Here is a 20,872-nt window from a genome sequence, read left to right as displayed (position 1 = left end):
TAATTTAGACTCCTAAATAAAATTAAATTTCATATTATGAAATTGTTAAGTATCACTACTTTGAAATGTAATGTGTGAATACCATATATAGTTAGAAAAATAAAGATACAAAAGAGAAAAGTACATTCCATTTTCGGCACAAGTAGAATGATTAAAAATGTACCTACTGTTATAGTTTTTAAACAGGAAAAGCCAATCAGCTTCTACTTTGTAGATACTCCAACAGTATGTCTGAGAAGGGGGTATGACATTTATTAGCAGTAGTCTATGATGATTTTAATTTTGTCTCTTTTTTCCACACATTACTTTTGAATTTGGATGGTATTCACAATATTTTTGCGTACTCCCTGGTACATCACTAAATGCATTTTCTTAATAATGCACAATCTGACAGTAGTGATTGCAAATAGTTTGACAAACCTCTCACTAATGTTGCCCCTCAAGCAAAGTACAGGAAACAATTTTAACATGATACATTACACAATGTTGCTATGAACAACATGATTGATATGTTCTTAGAAAGCAGTTAGGAATCTTCCATCTAAATCTATTCCACTTCGGGGTCAAGATGAGGCAGCTCCTACTCCAGGATCACTTGGCCCTGAATAGTTTGCTGGTTCATTGCATGTACACACTGAAACTCACAAAGTTGCACAAAGTAATTACAAAACAGCAGGACAGAAAAGTAGACAGCAAGATAATTACAAATTATTGAGCAATATTGAGACTTGGTTAAAATATGAATTTACTTTAAGAGATCTTAACAAAGGTAGAACCAAGCAACTCGCCACATCTCTTCACACTCCAGCTATACTGCAGATGGTGTGGATAGTGGAAAGCAGGCAGTGTTATAAGACAGGCATAAACCTCACATCAGTCCATTGGCTAGTGACCACTTGCTACACAGACAAAGGTGCTGTCAATACAGATATCCGGCTGGCAAGTCTGCATTTAAACTGTTTGTCTCTGGTCCACTTTGTTCCCAAGCCTTATGTGTGTCATTTATTCTAGTAGATTGTTACATAATGCTAATGTATCCTTATTTTTGCATCCATTACAGTTCCACAACCAACTTTGACATGGTTTTAGTTCATTTAGTAATTAATATAATTGTGTACACATACAGTATGTGGTGTCATAAACAACTTTACAGAGAGGTTTAAAGAAACAGAGTTGTTTTCAAGATGATAGTAAGCCATTTATTCCATTTGTTTTTCTCAGCGTTTTCTGCAGGTCTTTAATACCTGGGAGCATAACTGAACAAACAAGTTGGAAATGGGAGTAAGAAGTAGTTCAGCTAAGCTTATTTGTATTTTCCACCAAGTAAAATGAAATTATATTTTTAATACATTCTTCTTTATTGTGGTGCTGGAGAGGGGTGGTGTGTTGCCAGTTGGTTCTACAAATTTCATTGTCCTCTGAAAATGTGATACAACACTTACTTACATGCTTCGTTTAGGTGAGGAAACTTTAGGCAACCTCTCCTTCCGTGTTCTTTAGTATTCTGCTTAAACATTTAAGGATTTCTGGGGACATTCTTGCACTCACAAAACAACATTTCTCCTCCCATCCATGATCTGAACCTCTATGGACAGTTTTAATTGGTAGCTGCTTTGTACTGTGTGGTTCTCACTTATGGTTAGGCTTCTAATTGTACTGCTTTGCTGTGGTTGTCCTTAGCCAGCACAGCTCATAAAATGTCAAAACTAAATAAGTCTTTCAGATTGGACATGGAAAGAGTGAAAGGAGGGCTGTGGTCTGCTTGAATCTATTAGAAGAGTGCAACGGTATCAGTGCAAACAAAATTTCATAAGGGGTACCACATGGGGGCAGAAATAATGCTATTTGCATATCTAGTAATTTTTAATTTATTTATTTTACATTTTATTGGTTAGACCAAAAGCTATGTTGTTGTCCTTATTGATTTTACTTTACATTGTAATTACTCCTATTAACATTATTTAAAAAATCTACATGTCTACATGCACACAGACCGACACCAATTGCAGACAGGTCTACAACTATCAGAATGGACAGTCATCTGCCACAGACCCTGCTTCATTAAATAGTACCTCACAAAACGTTATTCCAGTCATACAACAATATTTTTGCAAGGGTGGTGAACTAGCAAATAGCCAGGATGGCTTTCCCCAGTGTGTTAGATGTCATTGAAGGGTTACCTCAAAGAACAGGTGGAGTGTGACACTGATCACACAGTACCTTCCTTTCCATTGTGGCCCCCTCTGCCACTTTTTCCATGGCATACTTTGAAATTATGGGACATACTAACTGTACTGACTGTAGTCTCACTCACTCACTTCTTCCTAACAATGGGGAACTTCAAAGTTGGACATCAATAGGTTGGACTCCTGCTCTGCACCCAAGGCATGATTAAGACTCCCAGAGGCCCCTGGGTTCATTAATGAAAAGCACCCCCCCCAAGGAGATTTGAGCGCTATGTTAACCATTTCTTTAATTGAGTGTGCTCTGGTACCCCCATGTTGCTTTCATCGCATGATCACTCAGACATTACAGCGAGAGTTGGGGTCTCCAGTGGAAGTTTGAGTGCATTATTAGTCCAAGCTAGGGGATTTAAATTCAGAAATTTAAATGTGTGCTCAGCCCTTTATGATATAATGTACAGTACGATATGAAAAGGCCCGCTGCCGACCAGGGTGCCCTGACAGAAGATCTGCCTTTACTCTGATACGACATGGTTTTTAGGTGTTTACACCAAGATCCAATCTGTATTTAGGCAACAGTGTAAACCTGGCCTAAGTGACTAGTTTTTATTTCTTCAAGTGCCTTTCACAAATGCCTAGTGCTCACTGCTGTCCATGAGTGAATGTTTCAAGTACAGCATCAGATGACTCAGTTCTATGATAATAATTGCCTTTTGTTTTTTCATAAAACAAAATAGGAACTTGGCACTACAAGAGCCTCCCTTCACACTATGGTGCTGTGTTTTAAGTTTGCATATTCTCGTTCTATATCTATATGTATTTTCCTTCCACAGTCCAAAAATGTGTAGGTTGGGCGTTTGTGAATGGAGTTTGTGGTAGGGTGAGAACACATCCATTAATTATTGTGCTTTTTTTCCCCAATTCTGTTAGGATGGACAAATCTGAACTCGATACCTGGCGGTTACTGTGGATGGATGGAAGGATGGTTAGAAGCAGGAAGAGAGGGAAAAAAAGAGTGGACCACTAGCCAAAGGCATGCTAAATGGCCATTAGGGAGAAGATCCATGTAGAAGACAGCCAGTGCATCTGCTGAAGGGACACAATAGAGAGCAAGAATGAGACGGGGATTAGTTGGCCTCACATGCTGCCCGCGATCTTTCTCTCCATTGTGGTGAGAACAATGTGGTCATGCTGGGGGATGTTTAAAAGGGATAAGCAGAGCGGCAGGCGCATAACAGCGGCAGAGAAAGGGAGACAGAGACATCGAGAGAGTGTGTGAGGTATGGATGGGTGACTGGGTGGGGCTGTCATCTTCAATTTAATCAAAGTTAAGGCCTGTGGAGTTAGAGTAGTGGGTCAAATGCCAGGCGTGTAGTCATTGCCAGTATTGTTCTTTTCCCATTTGTTTTTTTAATGTTTATTTCTTGATTTGTGTGTGCTACTCAATGCCATGTCTGCTTTTCAAATTTTTTGATTACTTGCTTTCCTTCATTATTCTTTCTTCCTCTTGTCTCCTGTTTTACTCTTCAGCACCCCTCTTTTCATCTTCCATGCAAAGTTTCAGTTTATTCCATTACTGCATGCCTTCTTTTGTCACTTTTGTTGGCATTCAATTTATAACTAGATGAAATGTCAGTACATTGCAGGGTGCATGAATGGATGATTTAATCCACACAGACAGTCCTGGGATTCAAAGCTGGGACACGGATGCTCTGAGGTAGCAGGACTAACCACTGTGCCACCTTGCTGCTATTTTTCCTGTTTATTTCTTTGTGTTGTTTACTTGCCTCCGCTTTCCCTTTTTAGCCATCTTGCTCACTCTTAACACTGTCCCTGACTTGTGTATGCTTTGTGGATTGGTGACTGTGACTTAGCCTGTTGTGACTCATTTGGGGCGTGTGAGTATGCTCTTAACTAGCCCCTTATCAAGCAGAACAAATGGATGGACAGGTATTTTCCTCATGACCCATCCATACCAACACTTGAACTTACATTTGCTGTTTTTCATATTTTCTTTTCCCTTCAGTTACTGCAAGATTCTTCATGCTGTATACACTAGCTGGTGGGGGGACACTCTGTGGAGTTTCTGCCCTGGTGCTACTCATTGTTTCCACTTCTACTGATTTCTGGATGCAGTATCGTTACTCTGGGAGTTTGGCCAGTCAAGGGCTTTGGAGGTTTTGCATTAACCACAAGTGCCACAGTCACACCATCACTGTAGGTATGTTTCAGCCCAAAGGAAAGTAAGAGAAAGCTTCTGGTTGTCATCTCAGCAGAAGCAGCTATGCCCAGTGTGTTTTTAGCATGAAAATTCAGGTGGCGCTATTCCAGACTTCAATAACAAACATTCATTTAGCAAACTAATATTATCTGTCCCTCTTTTGCTATGAGTAGAGACACAAGCTAGTTTACTTAAGCATTTGTGTCACAAAAAAGTAATCAAATAATTGGATGCTGGTGCCACATCTGTCTCAATGTGACATAATTATTATCTGATGAAATACAACAATATAGATTTAAATGCTAAGTGTGTTTTAGAGCTTTCCGGAAATTCTATCGTCTATGAACTACCTAAACTGAAAAATGGCAACACTTCAAGATTAGACTTGAATGCTTTAAGTTGAAATAGGACAAGCCACAGTAACATGGACAGAACATACAGATATGGACAACACACATTACATGACTCAAAGACAAGACTTGGGCCGTTCACTAACAGTGCTAACTGCTATTTGGACAGGAGTTTGCTGCTCCATCTGATTTTTTATTTATATACATATTCTTTTCTCACCAGGAGCATCATACTTGTCACATCTCCACAAAGTGGAAGGTGTACACATAAGCAACTTGGTAGCTATTCAAATTTAGTATGGTCAGGTGGTCCTCCTCAGTAGTGAGTAAAGATCAAAATGCCACTTAGTCCCATCTGATCAACATAATGTCTTGTGCTCACTGGATTACTGATGTTAATCTGCTTTTTTAATTGCAATGGCTACCTTTAAAGCAGGGGTGTCGAACTCCAGTCCTGGAGGGCCGCAATGACTGCAGGTTTTCTTTCTAACCACCTTCTTAATTAGTGACCTGTCTTCCCTGCTAATTAACTTCTTTTGCCTTAGATTTAATTAACTCAACTCAGACCCCTTAGTTCTTTCTATTTCCTTAATTAGCTGCCAAACAATAATGAGATACAAAATGAGAAAACAGGTGACCAGCTAACCACATTATCTGAACATAAAGAAAGGTGAGGGTCTCGGTAAGGTTGATTTCTCAGGTCAATAATCAGAAACAGAAAATCAATACTTTGGGAAATGTCTGCTGTAGCAGAATGAGAGCAGCAGCAAGCTATGGAATTAAGTAATGGGTTTAATTAACAGCAAGAATTGGCTTCTCATTAAGAAACTGGTTGGAGTTTGATGTTCCAGTTTAGCTGGTCATCTGTTGGCTCGTTTCACGTCTCATTTTTGTTTGGCTACCATTTAATGAAGAAACGAATCAATTCAGAGGACGGAATCCTTAAAAACAGAGTTATTAAAAGGAAGGGAAAATGAGTTAATTAGCAGTGAAAACTGGTCACTGATTAGGAAAAGGGTTAGAATGAAAACCTGCAGCCACTGCGGCCCTCCAGGCCTGGAGTTCGACACCTGTGCTTTAAAGGGACAAACAGTAAATACGTGATAAGAAAACAAAGGTTCTAATATCCTAAAGTTTAAATGCCTGGCTCTAGTATTCAAGCCCCTATCACTACACTGAAAAGTTAAGGTTGTAATTGTGGACACACACACACACACACACATCCCCCCAAGGGAATTACCAAGAACACTGTAGGGCCATCTGCATATACCAGAAACAGGTTTGGCACCAACTCAAAGACAATTTTTTTTAGATAAATTATATTGAGCGTATGGTAGAACTTAGAAAATAATATTTAAAACAAAGATGAGGGTTATGAACATTTAATAATCATTTTATTTTGCACAACATCTAGTAAGGTTGTGCTCCACTGGCAATGCCACATACTCAAGTGTCCTGCCAAGAACAAAGGCATACTAGGAACTCAAAATAAATGCGTGTCAGAAAATAAGGCTGAAGCAGCTCAGCAATTCACCTCCAGTTTTCAGTGGCTTTAGAATCTGGCAGCTGAATATTCCTGTCAGATTGAGGAGAACACCCTTAGTAGATCTACCTGCTCAGATTGGAAGCTGGAAGGTACTAGAAGGCACAAATCCACTGCCCCATTTGAAATTTTTTGCTTGACTCATGAAACAAGTCCAAAACCTGTCTGCCTGGCTTCCTTTCATTTAATTTAAATTTACTTATGTTTTCTCTGCAGCATTCTGGGATGCCACACGTGCATTTATGTTGTTGGCCATCCTTAGCTGTTTCACTGGCATCATCTTAGGCTTGAGTGCCTTTGTGAATGGAGCCAAGAACAAGAAAGTGAAGATGGCTGGCATTGCACTGATCATCTCTGGTAAGTTGTTGTCCCTCTTGAATTTTTTCAGTGTCAATAACCAGCTTTTCTCATGAGGAAAACAAGAAAAATATTTATTAGATGCATTGAAGATCTAATTTCTCCCTACAACAGCCTGAACCCATTGTTGCTTTCAAGCAGAGTGTAAATGCAAAAACCCAAATCATTGCCACATGGCACTGACAAAGAGGGTTAGTCAAAGTGTTAACTTCAGGCTTTCTAGGGCAAATGAGGCACATGGGGAAAATGACTTAGGTCCTGCAAGCAGGCATGTGGAAAGACAGCCTAAAATGTTACATTAGTAAATTACGACTATACGTTATTGTGCTGTGATGTCTTCATATAACCCCAGCTTCTTACTTCTGGTGTTATTAACTGCATGGACACAAGACTGTAACCACTTTGTAGCCTTTAGTTCAAGACTGGCCCAATGAATAGTTTGCTATATATTCTGTACTCCTGACTTGTTGCCCAGACTAAATCCTTATGGAATTGTGACATTTTTAACATCATGTTAAGCTTTCTTTAATAGTAAAGGTGTTTTGTAGATGCTACTGGAGGGACCGTTTGGACTCTATGGCACAATAAAGTAATCAGTTATGACCTGGAGTGTCTCACCAACAAGGTGCGCCGAGCTTTTGGCTGTGCTCTCTGAAAGTCTCTCCCCGTCAATTTTTTTTTGTTTACCTGTAGGTTTCCTAGCACTTCTTGCTCTTGCCATTTACACTGGGGTAACAGTGCACTTCTTTGGGAAGCGGTTTGTTGACTGGCGGTTCTCTTGGTCCTACATCCTTGGCTGGGTAGCAATCATTCTGTCTTTTGCTGCTGGTAAGCATCCCCATGTCTTGGCTGCAGTTCACTTCTTTAGTGTACCAAACCCTAACACCACTTTTACACATTTATTTCTTGACAGGTGTTTTTCAATTGTGTGCTCACCAGAAAAATAATAATGCAGAGCCCACCATCTCCAACCTGCCTGACAGCTAGATGGTTTGTGCAACAAGCTAAAGAGGTTCCATCTCTTGCGTAACTGCAAAACATTTTATTGTGTGAGACAATGTCGTTGACAGTTGGTCTATGTTTGAAATGTGCCTTTCTCCCAGCACCGACACACCTTTAGCAAGCTTTATCTCCACTGTGACTGAATGTGTGGAGCCACATTAGTGAGGTTCCCTCTCTAACAGTGACAACCCCTCACTTGCTTGACTGAGGCTGAAATTAAGTATTTGCTTAGGCTCCAACTTTGTCTTTCACTCTGTGATTCTGCCGCTAACATACTTAACAGTACAGGGCCTATCTTTAATGTGACTGACAGCCACTTTTGCCCCAATTATGACTGATAATAGAGCTGCTCCATTAATGTCACTCACTCTGAAGCTCTTAACATGCCTGTTACAGAGAGTCTGCCTCTTACATGATTGGCAATGAAACTCCATCGAATTCACATTAGAGATAAAAATGGGGATTTCACTTCCACTCTTTATTAAACACTACAACTTCAGTACACTCATCACTAAATCCAGACAGCCGATTTATTTATGACTTGAGAGGCACATGATCACAGGTCCGGTCTCCTCTAATCTACTGAAATATTTTGATTCTGTGGCCCATTATTCATTCCTACCTTGCTACTAAATTGAGCCCTAGCTGCTTTTTCAATGTTATCTTTCAAGATTTTCAGATTCAGTGATTGAATTCTGTCTCTGACTACAGACTTATTCTTGTGATCCAAACCTTAAATCTACGAGGTCTGTCCAGAAAGTATCCAGCCATGTAATACGAAAAAGAGATACATTTATTGAAGAAGATACAAAATACATTGTACATAAGACAATGACACCTCAGTCCCATTCAAAGTAGGCACCTTGGGACCTCACACAGTTCTCCCAGCATCTCTTCCACTGTTCAAAACACTCTGCAAAATCCTTTATTGGAATCGCCATCAGCTGCATCGTTGTATTTTCCTGAATCTCATTGATGGTCTGAAATTTCTTCCCTTTCAAAGGTGATCTTAGTTATGGGAAAAGCCAGAAGTCACAGGGTGCCAAATCTGGGCCATTTTATTTGCACTGTACTCACTGCATTATCCCCAAAAGCCTTCTGAATCATCCAAATAGTTTCAGCGGATGAATGTTCAAGCTTAACGCAAATGTTGATAAAGATTTGTTCCTCTACTTGCTCAGTCATTTTGAATGCGATGGCCACACATTATGCTCACTCAACGGCATCTAGCACCCTCCACTGACTAGTCCAGCGAAGTCATCATTGTTCACACATGTCCATGTTACACTGATGCTGCGAAAGCTGTTCACGTTATATTAACAATGGCTGGACTTTTTCCAGACAGACCTTGTATACCCTCCTAGTGAATATCTAATCTGAGGAGGGTACTGTTTGGTCTTTATATCATGTAGCATCTTTCATAGTGGCTGTTACTGTAAGGGAGCAAATGGAAATGTAATTCTTAAACCTTTATTAAGAAGGCACATGGGTTAGAAACTATAGGGAGTACAGCACCAAATCTGACGTTCCTACAAACAAACAACAAAAACCTAAAGATGGACACGTATCATGTGTGCGGCCTCAGACAATGGGAATATCACCATCTGTGTGTCTCATGCGAACCTGCACCATAGTCTCCTCCACTGCTGGATTTCACCCAAAATGCTTTCTTAATTTTGTCAGATTGTTTCCTTTACGTGAAGCCTGGTAGGTGATTACAGCAATCCTTAGGAGTGTGCATTGTACTTTCACAGAAAGATGTACATTTTTTCACAATGGTATCTATCCATTCTCCTTGTTCATTGTAATTTCTGGCTTCCTAAGGATTTTAAGTTATTGTTTTAAACAGCATGGAAAATTGCAAATTAGTACACTTGGATAAAGCTTGCCAGTTGTTAATAATAATAATTCTTTACATTTATAGCGCTTTTCTAACTACTCCAAGCACTGTCCACGCAGGGTTGACCTACTTGTTATGTGTTTGTGCTGACTGAAAACAACCTTTGAAAAATATTCTGGGGGAAAAATAAAAATTATACCCACAATCGCTTTGTCCAAATTCCACAGAAATTGGTGTACAACATGGGTGTCATGAGGAATCGATCCAAATTCAGGCAAAACTAAGTATCTTTTTACTCCTGAATGGGCTTCTTAGTATTTAGTTTAAAAAAAAAAAAAAAGTTGCTGATATAAACATATATGGAGTCATATAAGGTGAAAGCAGGCACCCGCGGCGCACCTTTTCCTTCATTAATGATGTGGGGTGGAATCCCAGTATGTGTGACATACACTGAATTGCAAACAGGATTGAGAAAACGGCTGGCCACGGAAAGGTGCTTGTGTAGGGAAAAAAAAAAAAAAAAATCACAAATCACAAAAATCACATGAAGAAGATCTGCTCTGAAAAGTCATATGATGGGTGACTGCATGTGCTCGAACACACACAGTCATTGAGGTAATGAATATTGTGAATGAATTCCAACCTTTAGCCAGAGGCATTACTTGGCTGTCCATGGACGGTACCACATCTCTGGGGTTAAATCCTCCCTGACACAAACACTCCCATCACCGAATGCACTCTCCCACTGTCACATGTACTTTACTTCATAAGACTGAATTACATGTATCTAAAGATCCTGTCGTTCTTCATCCAATACCAACAACTGAGGAGGTTTCATGCTTTGCTATAGCAGCAGTATGAACTTCCTTACACGCTTATGAACTGACCTAGTTTGGTTAGCTCCATTCATTGGCAGCAATCCCAAATATTTGCAACATCTGGTCATTGTGAAAAGGTTTTTTTTTTCCTAGCTTGGGTGTACCTTTAATTATTATATCACCACTTTAAAATCGTGTTCTGTAACAAACAAGACAAAAATAGCAGGGACTAAACCATGGCAGTAAGATGCAGGAATATAAAAGACAAGTCTACAGGTGGATGGACCAATGTGTATTGCTATTACCTCGATTCCCTTAGGTGTAACAACACATAAACCCTTTCATCTACGGCAGAGAAGAGTGGAGTGTAAATAAGGGAGCTGCAACTACCTTGGAGAAAATGATCCAAGTCTATTACATGGTGTGTAAAGGGAGTATTGTTTGTTTGTGTGCATTCTTGGGTGGAATCCTGCAGCAGTGGCTGAGGGGTAGTATATTTTGGGACTTAATCATTCTACAATGTCTACCAGTTCTTGCAGCTTTAGGAATTCATCAACCCAAAAATACACATTTTTCCATTACAAAAGGTGGTGGATACTAGAGCAAATTGTGGATGCAATTGGTACAAGGGAGAAAGCATCTATGGTCTGGATTCTGGTCCATCACAAACAGGAAGTAAAAAGCTGTCAAAATACAAACACTGTCTATTGTGCTGCACTACAAACACTTAACAATGGAAAAAATACCAGCTGTCAAAAACTTAAGTGTTGGACAGCAATAATGCCATACATATCGAACGACATAGTTTAAAGTGGAACGGTCTGGATCTGTGAAACTGTATGAACTAATGTAAGACTAGGAGTTATTAAAAACAAAAACAAAAAAAAAAAAAAAAAACCAGCAGGAAACCAAAAAATACACTTTACTGTACTTGCATTTGTGGAGCAGCTGCCTATACTTGGCAGCTTACAAATGAAAAGAAGTCTAATATGCACATATTTAGGATGTGGCTGAAAACTGAAATACCCAGAAACGGCACACATCGATAGTGTCAATATGGAGTCTTCATGTTCTCACTGACTGAAAAGGTTGTCACAGGGTCTCTTCTGGAGTTATAAGGCAGCAGTACTAACCACTATGCCATCTACAGTGAAAATGCTAAATACAATTGTTAAATCTTGACTTTTCAGTTATAGTTTGTGAAAGACCAATGGGTGAAAGGCATGAAGAAGCCCCTTACCAGAGTACAAGGTCAGACACACGGACAAAGGACCCATGTATAGTCATCTATCAAACAAACAGCAGACCTTGGTGGTGAAACTGACATATTGATAGAGGTGTCCATTTTCTTCATTTTTAATAACCAGTCTACTTTAAAGACATGGAACCCATACAAGAACTTTTTAATAAGAAATAACACATCACAGCCCTCTCGGATTTGCTGGCAGAATGGATTTTTGCTGAACTGCTTAAAATGGAACTCCCTTCGCTTGTAGTTTAAGTAAAGCGATTATCATGGACTGGTTTGTATCTGTTAAATTTTTTATTTAAAGACTAGTTTCTGCAAGACAAGACATACATTTGTGTAATCTTGTTTTTAGTGCTTCTGAATCAGTCAACATGACACTGATGCACTAACCAATGTGGCCTTTACTGAAAAGCTGAATGATTTTTAGTAAATCTTTCTAAAATTATCACATATATATCATCCATCCTTAAAAATTTTCTGAGCCCATTTAATGGAGGCCAAAGCCCATCCCAGCAGTATCAAGCAAAAAGCATGGGAACTATCTCTAGACAGAGTCATCACAAGATAATGAGGCACATACCCACATTACTTTGGGACAAGTTACAGTCTTTACTCAACAAGTGTGTGGATACACACCCTTACAAAATCGTTGCGGAGGAGCTTCACACAGTGACTAGGATGGGATTTGAACCCAAATGTCCAAGGTTGAAGCAGCAGCACTCCACCATGGTACAGGGCAACTAAAATTTACATTATTTTGGGTCCCCCCCCCTTACGCAGGCATTGGAGAACCAACATGTCTTGTTCTTTGAAAGATTAAGGTGGTTTTCAAATGAGCAGGAAAAAACTTCCAATCAAGATTTTTCATTTGGTGGTGTATGAGCATCACCATCCATTACTGATCACCTCCTCCTGGCCAAGCTTGCATTAGCCATTCAAAGCAATGTTGCCTCTTTGCAGACACTAAAAGGAGAGAATCTCTAACTACGGAGGTCTTACGCACAGAGTTGCAGAAGTATGTTGTTGACCAAGCCAGCAGCTCTAACCACGGTTCCTTGACAGGTTGAAGATACTCGATGCCTGGATGCTTCTTGAGCAGGTTGATTACCAGGCTGAAGAAACATTACTGCACACCAAGTACTGAAGACAATACAGATTAAAGCACTACTGATACATTGATGGCTGACAGTGTAGTTATCAGTTTACTTTTAGAGGATAAAATTAACACAATTGTGACATGTGTCCCAGCCTTTAAGGGCAAGTGCCCAAATATGCTAGTGTCCACTTGTAAATTAATCAAGCTATTGGCATAAAATATTTTAATTTGGCTTTTAAATAATAATGCTACATACCTCAGAAGTTGATCTCCCTCCAAGACACACAAGGGCTCACTGATGCATCCTACCATTCATCCTTGATCCTTTGCAACCTACTACCATTATCGCCCTAGGGTTGTCCACCACTATATACTCAAGGCAGATGAACTAATCTAACCTTCACCCCAAATCAATCTCACAAATCAGGCAAAAAGTGGAACGAGTCTTTATTCCAATCATGAGGATTTGTCCTGTAAAAAAGATAATAAATGTGATCACTTCTACTTGTTTCAAGACAGATTTTAGATAGTTTCTTCAAGGAAAGTAAACTTACTAGCAGCTGTTTTTCTAGCAGTTGTATTTCCAGATCTAACTTTATCATCTGCTTTTCGAGCAGTCTCCTCTTCACCTTACGATATTCCATTTCTTCTTCCAAATACCGTTTGTAGGTTTCTTTCATGCCTCTCTCTCCTGCTTCATTTGGCCGTGTTTCCCTCTGTAAAATACAATTTCAAAGGCTCAGTCAGAACTGAACAACGTGGCCTGGAAGTGGTCTGGCTTATTGCTTTTATTATGGTGAGGTCAGTATTCTGTGTCTTCTCTTCTCATTTAATTGGGAATTCATATCATTTAAAAACACCTTCCTCCAAAGATTTGTTACATATTCACTAAAAAAAAAAAAAAAAAAAAGGCAACACCTATTTGGCCAAACAAGTGGTCCCCCCATTTTCTTCTACAACCCAAAGACGTGCGTTAGGATCAGCTGTAAGGTCCCAAACCTCTAACAGAATAAACAGAAAATTAAGAAACTATTAGACTCATCTGATCTCCTTTATCACCCCTAACAGTACAGATGAAATGACAGGCACTCGCAGACATTATAATACTCACAGAGACTTCTCAGTAATGCTGTTTACGCTCTTTCAAGCTAGATCAGAGTCACGGGTAGCCATTAACCTTCAGGTCCTTCTCAGACTGTGTGGCTCTAGCACATTCCCTTTGCTGCTAAGCCATTTTGGTTTTGGCTGTGTGGTTTATGTTGCTCTGCCACAGCAGGCTGAACAACTTGCCTATTATTGTCTCTCAATTATAATAAAAAAAATCCTGGGATGAGACGTGAGAGATACTTTCACGTCCCGCGAGATGAGACTTTGTGCCAAGAGGTATAACCATGCCCGGGGCCGTAAATAAAAGACAAAGAGTGGATGACAAAGTAGAACATCATAAAGAATTCAAAAACGTTGGCGCAATACACATGCAGAGCAGGTTAGAGATAATGGAAGTAGGAAAATTCGAAAGTCTCAAAAAAAATGATAGTAAAGATCGCAAACGGAAATTACTCTGTGAAATAACGCAACGGCGAAAACAGATCGAATATATTGTTCAGATTTCAACTTTAAGTCGGAGACTTGTAGATCGTCTAATTTGTGTTGGCATCAGGGAAAAAATAAGAGTTTCTTCTCAACGAAGAGGCGTATCCGCGAGAATTAAAAGATTTGTTGTTGTTGTTTGGTGAAAGTGAAATCCACATACAGGAGTGGCAGAGGTGCGAAGTGGCTGGCGCGTAGCACAGGCCGGGGGGTTGGCAAGGGAAGCAAGCAGGGGGTAAAGCCCCCTAGTGTTATATGAAAGTTAAGGCCAAGTGTTTTTACTACTTTTTACGTATTGGATATTGTTTTGTATGCTTACTACAAAGTAAAACAACTTTTGATAGGTTATGGCACTGTATAACCAGACGTCGCCACACACATTTCTCATACTAATGATGGAGCTTGTCCTACATAGGATAGTTTGCACGTAAACCTGAAATGCACAGTTTTGAATATTTGTATCATACATTTAGTGCAATACTTAGCTAACCTGCCATTTTTCCCCATAAAGGTCAGCTTAATGGTGCAGCTGAGTTGCTTCTGTTAACTAAAGGGTGGTTTCACCTGTCTCAGCCATGAAAGAGACGTCCCTCGCATCCAGAAATCTTCTGTCAGCAATACTTTGTTGCTGCTCAACCTGCCCCCAAGTAGATTCTTGATACTGTATTGCTTTATTCTTCTTGCCGAATGGCTAACCTGCACTATTGTCCATTTCCAAAAATATTATGGCCTGGAAGTACTAGAATGTCTCTGGCACTTAATAAAATAGTCATTTAAAGTGTGTGTGTCACCAGAGAGAAAATGCAATAGCATGGTGCTCCTTCTCTCTCTCTCTCTAGTTGTCCTCCCAGGGACAGCAGAAGTGACACATGAATCCACAACCCTGGAATCACAGCCATCATTTCTGCTCTTTAGCTAAGGAAGACCACTGTCAGCTAGTGACAGGTATGGCCACTTAGCTTGTAATGCAGCTGTCCTGTGCGGAAGTACTCTGTCTCAGCCTGGCCGTGCGTGCCGCCAAAGGTTATATAATGCGTGTTGGTTTTGAATTACCCCCCCCCCCCCCCCCACATCTGATCCTTATTTTAAGATCCATTGCCGGAAACTTTTTCATGTAGGATAATAATGTGGACAGATATAGTCAATCCTGCCACTAATAGGCAGAAGGCAAGAGTAAACTCTGCTTAGAACAAGTGGCATACAAGTCTATCAATTGGCACAATGGCACCAGGCCAAATTCCAGTACCATGAAGTTGAAGTACCCAGCAAACTGAGAAAAAACCCCCACTAAAGTACAGGGGGATATGTAGACTTCACACAGCCCTGGACCAGGCTGAGCTGGACCTGGCGATAAAACAAACTCAAGACACCAAAACAATATGCACCTAAATGTCATCTTGGAATATAACAGTGTCAAAAAGTCTGTAAATCACAAGATTTTGGTTACATCTACACCACTGACCCCTAAGCATGCTCACTTAAATACAGGATCCTAGTCAAATTCTACTGAATCAGAAAAGCTGTCCTAACATTGCATTTGATGGCTTTGCAGAAGTGTTCTTGCATATCTTACATATTTAGGAAAAGCCTTCCTCTTTGTGAGAGCTATGAAACAGGGCAAACAATAGTCAGAGATTATTCTATTTGATGCAGGCTTGATTTGAGCTTCTAACATATCAGAAGGTTGACTTGATGACAGCCTGGAGCGTCAAATTAGGCATTCATTAAAAAAAAAAAAAAAAAAAAATTCACTACTGCATCTGGCTTCCTGATGGTGTCCATCGCTGTGTACTGTATGTATGACAGGGTCATCATTCCTGCCTCATGTTAGCTCCTAATATTTAAAGGCAGGGTCCGCTCTTTCCGCAACCCCAGAGCCACTTGTACTTCATTGCAGTTAAGGAATTAAAAATTATTTATAGTTGTAGCTTATAACTCCTGAAAATTAGCAATAAGTTCACAGGAAACGTATAGTGCATCCGGAAAGTATTTACAGCGCATCACTTTTTCCACATTTTGTTATGTTTCAGCGTTATTACAAAATGGATTAATTTTTTTCCTCAGAATTCTACACACAACACCCCATAATGACAACATGAAAAAAGTTTACTTGAGGTTTTTGCAAGTTTATTAAAAATAAAAAAACTGAGAAATCACATGTACATAAGTATTCACAGCCTTTGCTCAATACTTTGTCGATGCACCTTTGGCAGCAATTACAGCCGCAAGTCTTTTTGAATATGATGCCACAAGCTTGGCACACCTATCCTTGGCCAGTTTCGCCCATTCCTCTTTGCAGCACCTCTCAAGCTCCATCAGGTTGGATGGGAAGCATCGGTGCACAGCCATTTTAAGATCTCTCCAGAGATGTTCAATCAGATTCAAGTCTGGACTCTGGCTGGGCCACTCAAGGACATTCACAGAGTTTGATATCCTTTGATATCTAGGCTGTGTGCTTAGGGTCGTTGTCCTGCTGAAAGATGAACTGTCACCCCAGTCTGAGGTCACGAGCGCTCTGGAGCAGGTTTTCATCCAGGATGTCTCTGTACATTGCTGCAGTCATCTTTCCCTTTATCCTGACTAGTCTCCCAGTCCCTGCCGCTGAAAAACATCCCCACAGCATGATGCGGCAGCCACCACCATGCTTCACTGTAGGGATGGTATTGGCCTGGTGATGAGTGGTGCCTGGTTTCCTCCAAACGTGACGCCTGGCATTCACACCAAAGAGTTCAATCTTTGTCTCATCAGACCATGGTCTGAGAGTCCTTCAGGTGCCTTTTGGCAAACTCCAGGCGGGTGGCCATGTGCCTTTTACTAAGGAATGGCTTCCGTCTGGCCACTCTACCATACAGGCCTGATTGGTGGATTGTTGCAGAGATGGTTGTCCTTTTGGAAGGTTCTCCTCTCTCCACAGAGGACCTCTGGAGCTCTGACAGAGTGACCATCGGGTTCTTGGTCACCTCCCTGACTAAGGCCCTTCTCCCCCGATCGCTCAGTTTAGATGGCCGGCCAGCTCTAGGAAGAGTCCTGGTGGTTTAGAACTTCTTCCACTTATGGATGATGGAGGCCACTGTGCTCATTGGGACCTTCAAAGCAGCAGAAATATTTCTGTAACCTTCCCCAGATTTGTGCCTCTAGACAATCCTGTCTTGGAGGTCTACAGACAATTCCTTTGACTTCACGCTTGGTTTGTGCTCTGACATGAACTGTCTACTGTGGGACCTTATATAGACAGGTGTGTGCCTTTCCAAATCATGTCCAATCAACTGAATTTACCACAGGTGGACTCCAATTAAGCTGCAGAAACGTCTCAAGGATGATCAGGGGAAACAGGATGCACCTGAGCTCAATTTTGAGCTTCATGGCAAAGGCTGTGAATACTTATGTACATGTGCTTTCTCAATTTTTTTATTTTTAATAAATTTGCAAAAATCTCAAGTAAACTTTTTTCACGTTGTCATTAGAATTCTGAGGAAAAAAATGAATTTAATCCATTTTGGAATAAGGCTTTAACATAACAAAATGTGGAAAAAGTGATGCGCTGTGAATACTTTCCGGATGCACTGTATACTGTATGTACAAAAATCCAGTTTAATATGGAAAAGGATAGGAGAATTAATTGTTGTATAAAAGTAGTTTTGCATTAGGTGAGCTTCATTACATGTTCTCTACTAGTTCAGTCCCTGTTTATACAGAAGCAAGTTATTGGAAATTTTGTCAATGTTTGGATGGTGTGGGTAGGGATTTATTATTATAGTATATATATGCACACACATATACATATGAAGACATACAAGGTTATTTATATTATACACACACACACACACGTATATTATCCAAATAAAAAGCAAAAACAGGATGCTCTAGTAAGTTGCAGCCTATGGTTGGTTAAACATTTACGCTGCCATCCGAGGCTGACCAAATACTTCTATATCAGAATGATTTACATTTACCATACCTCATAGGAAGCAACATCTAAATCAGGAGTATTCAAACAAGAAATCTACAAGTAGCAGTTAAACCCCATCCAATTTGGTGGTGTAAAAGCACCTAAAATATGATGTGAGCAAGCCACTTAATTGTGTACACAGTTAAATATATAAACAAATGTTCACTTCAACTAAAAAGAAACACCTTATGATTGTATGTCACTACAAAGATGCCATCAAAATAGTTACATTATACAGTGCAAAACAAAATCACAGTATGACTAAAAACCAAGCTGTGCCGAGTCCAACATGCTTACCTAATAAACAGCAGATCCCCATTAAAGTGTATCATTTGGACCTGAATGAACTTACATGAACAACCTGTTTGTCCAGCGCCTGGATTGGGGCAGGAGGGTCCACAGGGGAGGCAGGGCATGCAGGGGCTGAAACAAACAAGTCTGATTTAATACGTTGCCTATGTGTGCACAGTACTTGGTAAGTGTCTCTACCCACCTTTAACACAAGGACTTCTACCAGTTGGGCGAACCTGCTCAGAGGAGCTGCCCTCAGGTTTGCCATCCATCATCTGCCTGGCACAATTATGGTGAAGCGCCAGCTCCTCTGCCAGTGTTAATCGTGGAGGGTCAGAGCCTCCTCCCGTCTCCCAGTGCTCCATCTTCCTGTTAGCTAGTTAGGGAACATGTTCAGTTACTAGTTTATAGTAGTACGAGCCAGGGCTTATGGGGCACAAATGCATACATACCGCTTTGGACGATGTTCTTGTATTTTGTCTTCACTTGTTGCCAACTTCTTTTCACCCCCCTCGGATTGCAGCTCCATATACAAAAGAAATAATAATCACTAAGAAGCGTATGGGAATTGAACTATTTTTTACAATCACCCCTTTATTACCGTTACATGAAGTAAAGAAATACTCTAAAGTGGCGCTATTTCAATCACAATACATGCTTCTTTGTTATCTTTCACAGCCAATGCATGTATAGCATTACTTACTGATGCGACCGTGCGCATTAATTTCTAGCACCTTGAGGACCTACTTACGCATTAATTCTATCCGCGATTCTTTGCCAGGCTTCACGTCGCGCTTTAGCAGAGGCCGCAGTGTTGCTTTTGGCGGATATTGTATCTTTTTCGTCATCATAGCACTGCATTAACAGCTCTAGCTCCGAAGTGTTGAAAAAGGTCGCTCGTTCTTTTGCCATCTTTACAGTTCCTCCGCGAGCTGCATTGGCGTAGGCTCCACAGTGCGGCGCATGCGTACCAAGTCTGCTAAATCAAGCCAGGCTTGAATGAACTAGATAACTGTCAGTAGCGGATTGGCCATCCCAAAGCCCAAGTAGCTCGCCTCGCATCAAGTCCTGCTAAAAGGAGCCAGGGCTGCAGGCGGTAACGTTTTGAACGACAGATACCTGCTTGCCTCCTTGAGCATGCATTACACTTGGCAACCTCAGCTCGGGAAAAGAGAAGCACAAATCCGGGAGGTAAAACAAGCCAATGTTCACTCGGCTTCGGCGAATTGGAGGAGCTTTTCGGTGTAAACCCACCCCCCTAATCAAATGGTCCCCGACTCCATTGGTTACAGTTTGCAGAGCGACGCCGCTTGTACTCACCACTGATTGGTTGGTCCTTTTCTTCGTTCCCCTTTTCAGATTAAATTAAAAAAAAAACCTCAGCCTGTGTTGAGAAGCTTATCGACTGAGGATTTGTTGCTTTGGTTACAGGGTCAGTGCAGCTTCCGTTTGTGTGCCAATCAGAACATTCCGTAAACATTCCAGGCTTCTGGGGGAATTCGGCATGCCGAAGCGGCTTTGGAAAATAGATGAATGGACGGACGTTTTTTTCAGCGTCTGATGTAGATTTTCTGGTACCTTCCAATCGGAATATAATGCGTGCGTGCACATTTTACAGTCGGTGTTTTCCCGGTAAACACGATAAACGAACAGCTCAAAAATAAAATAGATCGTGCCATTTTAAAATCTCTGCAGCGTTTTGCTTGCCCGGGCCAGAACTAACAGCACCACACGGGGGATCTTAAAGGCGACTGTCAACCCAACAAACAAGCTTTCGAGATACGGGAGGAATAGCCACGCCGAAAAGAGGAGAAGGTACAAAGTCTAACAGGGTCGCAGTTTGAGCACACGATACCCACATTTAGATGGTGCCTGTAAAAGGAAATCTGAAACCGTCTTCGTACGTGACTTGAAGGCAAGCAGCCTGTAGATTTTATGGTGTTCAATTTGTGAGCTAATCCCACCCGCACTGCACCTCAGGCTTTCTCACAATCCCAAATGGTCACTATTGCTTTTAAAATCGTTAGTCTCTGCTTGGTCGTTTTAATTGATTTACACACTTGAATACTATTTGAATGCTAATTCGGATATTCAACGCAATTAGGTGACCATGCGTCATTATTGGCAGGGTGCTCCGTTACCCCTGTTACTTGACGGCAAGTGTTTGGTTTTCAAACAATTCTAGTCAGTCCAGCGGGTCACCAAGTCAAAAGGATTTGTCGAAAGTGTGGAGCTGGGTGGGTGACGACGGTGCTGGGGATTTAGGATTCCAGTCGTCACATATCATGTCTTACGTTTGATGAACTACCGTGTAAAACGTTTGCCATAAAGAGAACAAATAAGGATGGCAGTAATCGGCAACCAATGTCATATGTAAATGAAA

General features: G+C 40.7%; 2 protein-coding genes across 3 annotated transcripts; one reads left to right on the top strand and one right to left on the bottom strand.

Annotated features, from left to right (window-relative positions):
• Positions 1–3,069: 3,069 nt before the first annotated feature.
• lim2.2 (lens intrinsic membrane protein 2.2) lies at positions 3,070–9,386 on the top strand. Of its 2 annotated transcripts, none has more exons than XM_028794926.2 (5): positions 3,070–3,354; positions 4,210–4,404; positions 6,514–6,654; positions 7,348–7,482; positions 7,568–9,386. In XM_028794926.2, exons 2-5 carry the CDS (start codon positions 4,227–4,229, stop codon positions 7,639–7,641), a joined length of 528 nt encoding a protein of 175 aa, XP_028650759.1. In that variant the 5' UTR covers positions 3,070–3,354; positions 4,210–4,226; the 3' UTR covers positions 7,642–9,386. The 2 variants fall into 2 exon arrangements, with proteins under 2 accessions (XP_028650759.1, XP_028650757.1); XM_028794924.2 differs by having other exon boundaries at positions 3,070–3,463.
• Positions 9,387–12,331: 2,945 nt separating this feature from the next.
• LOC114646643 (uncharacterized) lies at positions 12,332–19,723 on the bottom strand. The gene is made up of 6 exons (XM_028794923.2): positions 19,241–19,723; positions 18,942–19,012; positions 18,692–18,865; positions 18,551–18,621; positions 13,214–13,375; positions 12,332–13,130 (listed from the first exon to the last, which is right to left on the bottom strand). The coding sequence occupies exons 1-6, from the start codon at positions 19,399–19,401 to the stop codon at positions 13,116–13,118; spliced, it is 654 nt and encodes a 217-aa protein (XP_028650756.1). The 5' UTR covers positions 19,402–19,723; the 3' UTR covers positions 12,332–13,115.
• Positions 19,724–20,872: the final 1,149 nt, after the last annotated feature.

This window comes from Erpetoichthys calabaricus, chromosome 2, assembly GCF_900747795.2.
Source record: "Erpetoichthys calabaricus chromosome 2, fErpCal1.3, whole genome shotgun sequence".
Lineage (NCBI taxonomy): Eukaryota > Metazoa > Chordata > Cladistia > Polypteriformes > Polypteridae > Erpetoichthys > Erpetoichthys calabaricus.
The sequence above is the reverse complement of the archived record's forward strand: the minus strand, read 5'-3'. Positions and strand labels throughout refer to the sequence as shown.

What these genes read in the sequence shown, in the direction of transcription:
- LOC114646643 (XM_028794923.2), bottom strand. Translation starts at nt 19,401, where the DNA reads ATGGCAAAAGAACGAGCGACCTTTTTCAACACTTCGGAGCTAGAGCTG. An exon ending in CAAGAACATCGTCCAAAGCG is followed by an intron (nt 18,866 to 18,941) that starts GTATGTATGCAT and finishes TTCCCTAACTAG; the next exon opens with CTAACAGGAAGATGGAGCAC. An exon ending in TGGACAAACAGGTTGTTCAT is followed by an intron (nt 13,376 to 18,550) that starts GTAAGTTCATTC and finishes TGTATTTTACAG; the next exon opens with AGGGAAACACGGCCAAATGA.
- lim2.2 (XM_028794926.2), top strand. Translation starts at nt 4,227, where the DNA reads ATGCTGTATACACTAGCTGGTGGGGGGACACTCTGTGGAGTTTCTGCC. An exon ending in CATTGCACTGATCATCTCTG is followed by an intron (nt 6,655 to 7,347) that starts GTAAGTTGTTGT and finishes GTTTACCTGTAG; the next exon opens with GTTTCCTAGCACTTCTTGCT. An exon ending in CATTCTGTCTTTTGCTGCTG is followed by an intron (nt 7,483 to 7,567) that starts GTAAGCATCCCC and finishes ATTTCTTGACAG; the next exon opens with GTGTTTTTCAATTGTGTGCT.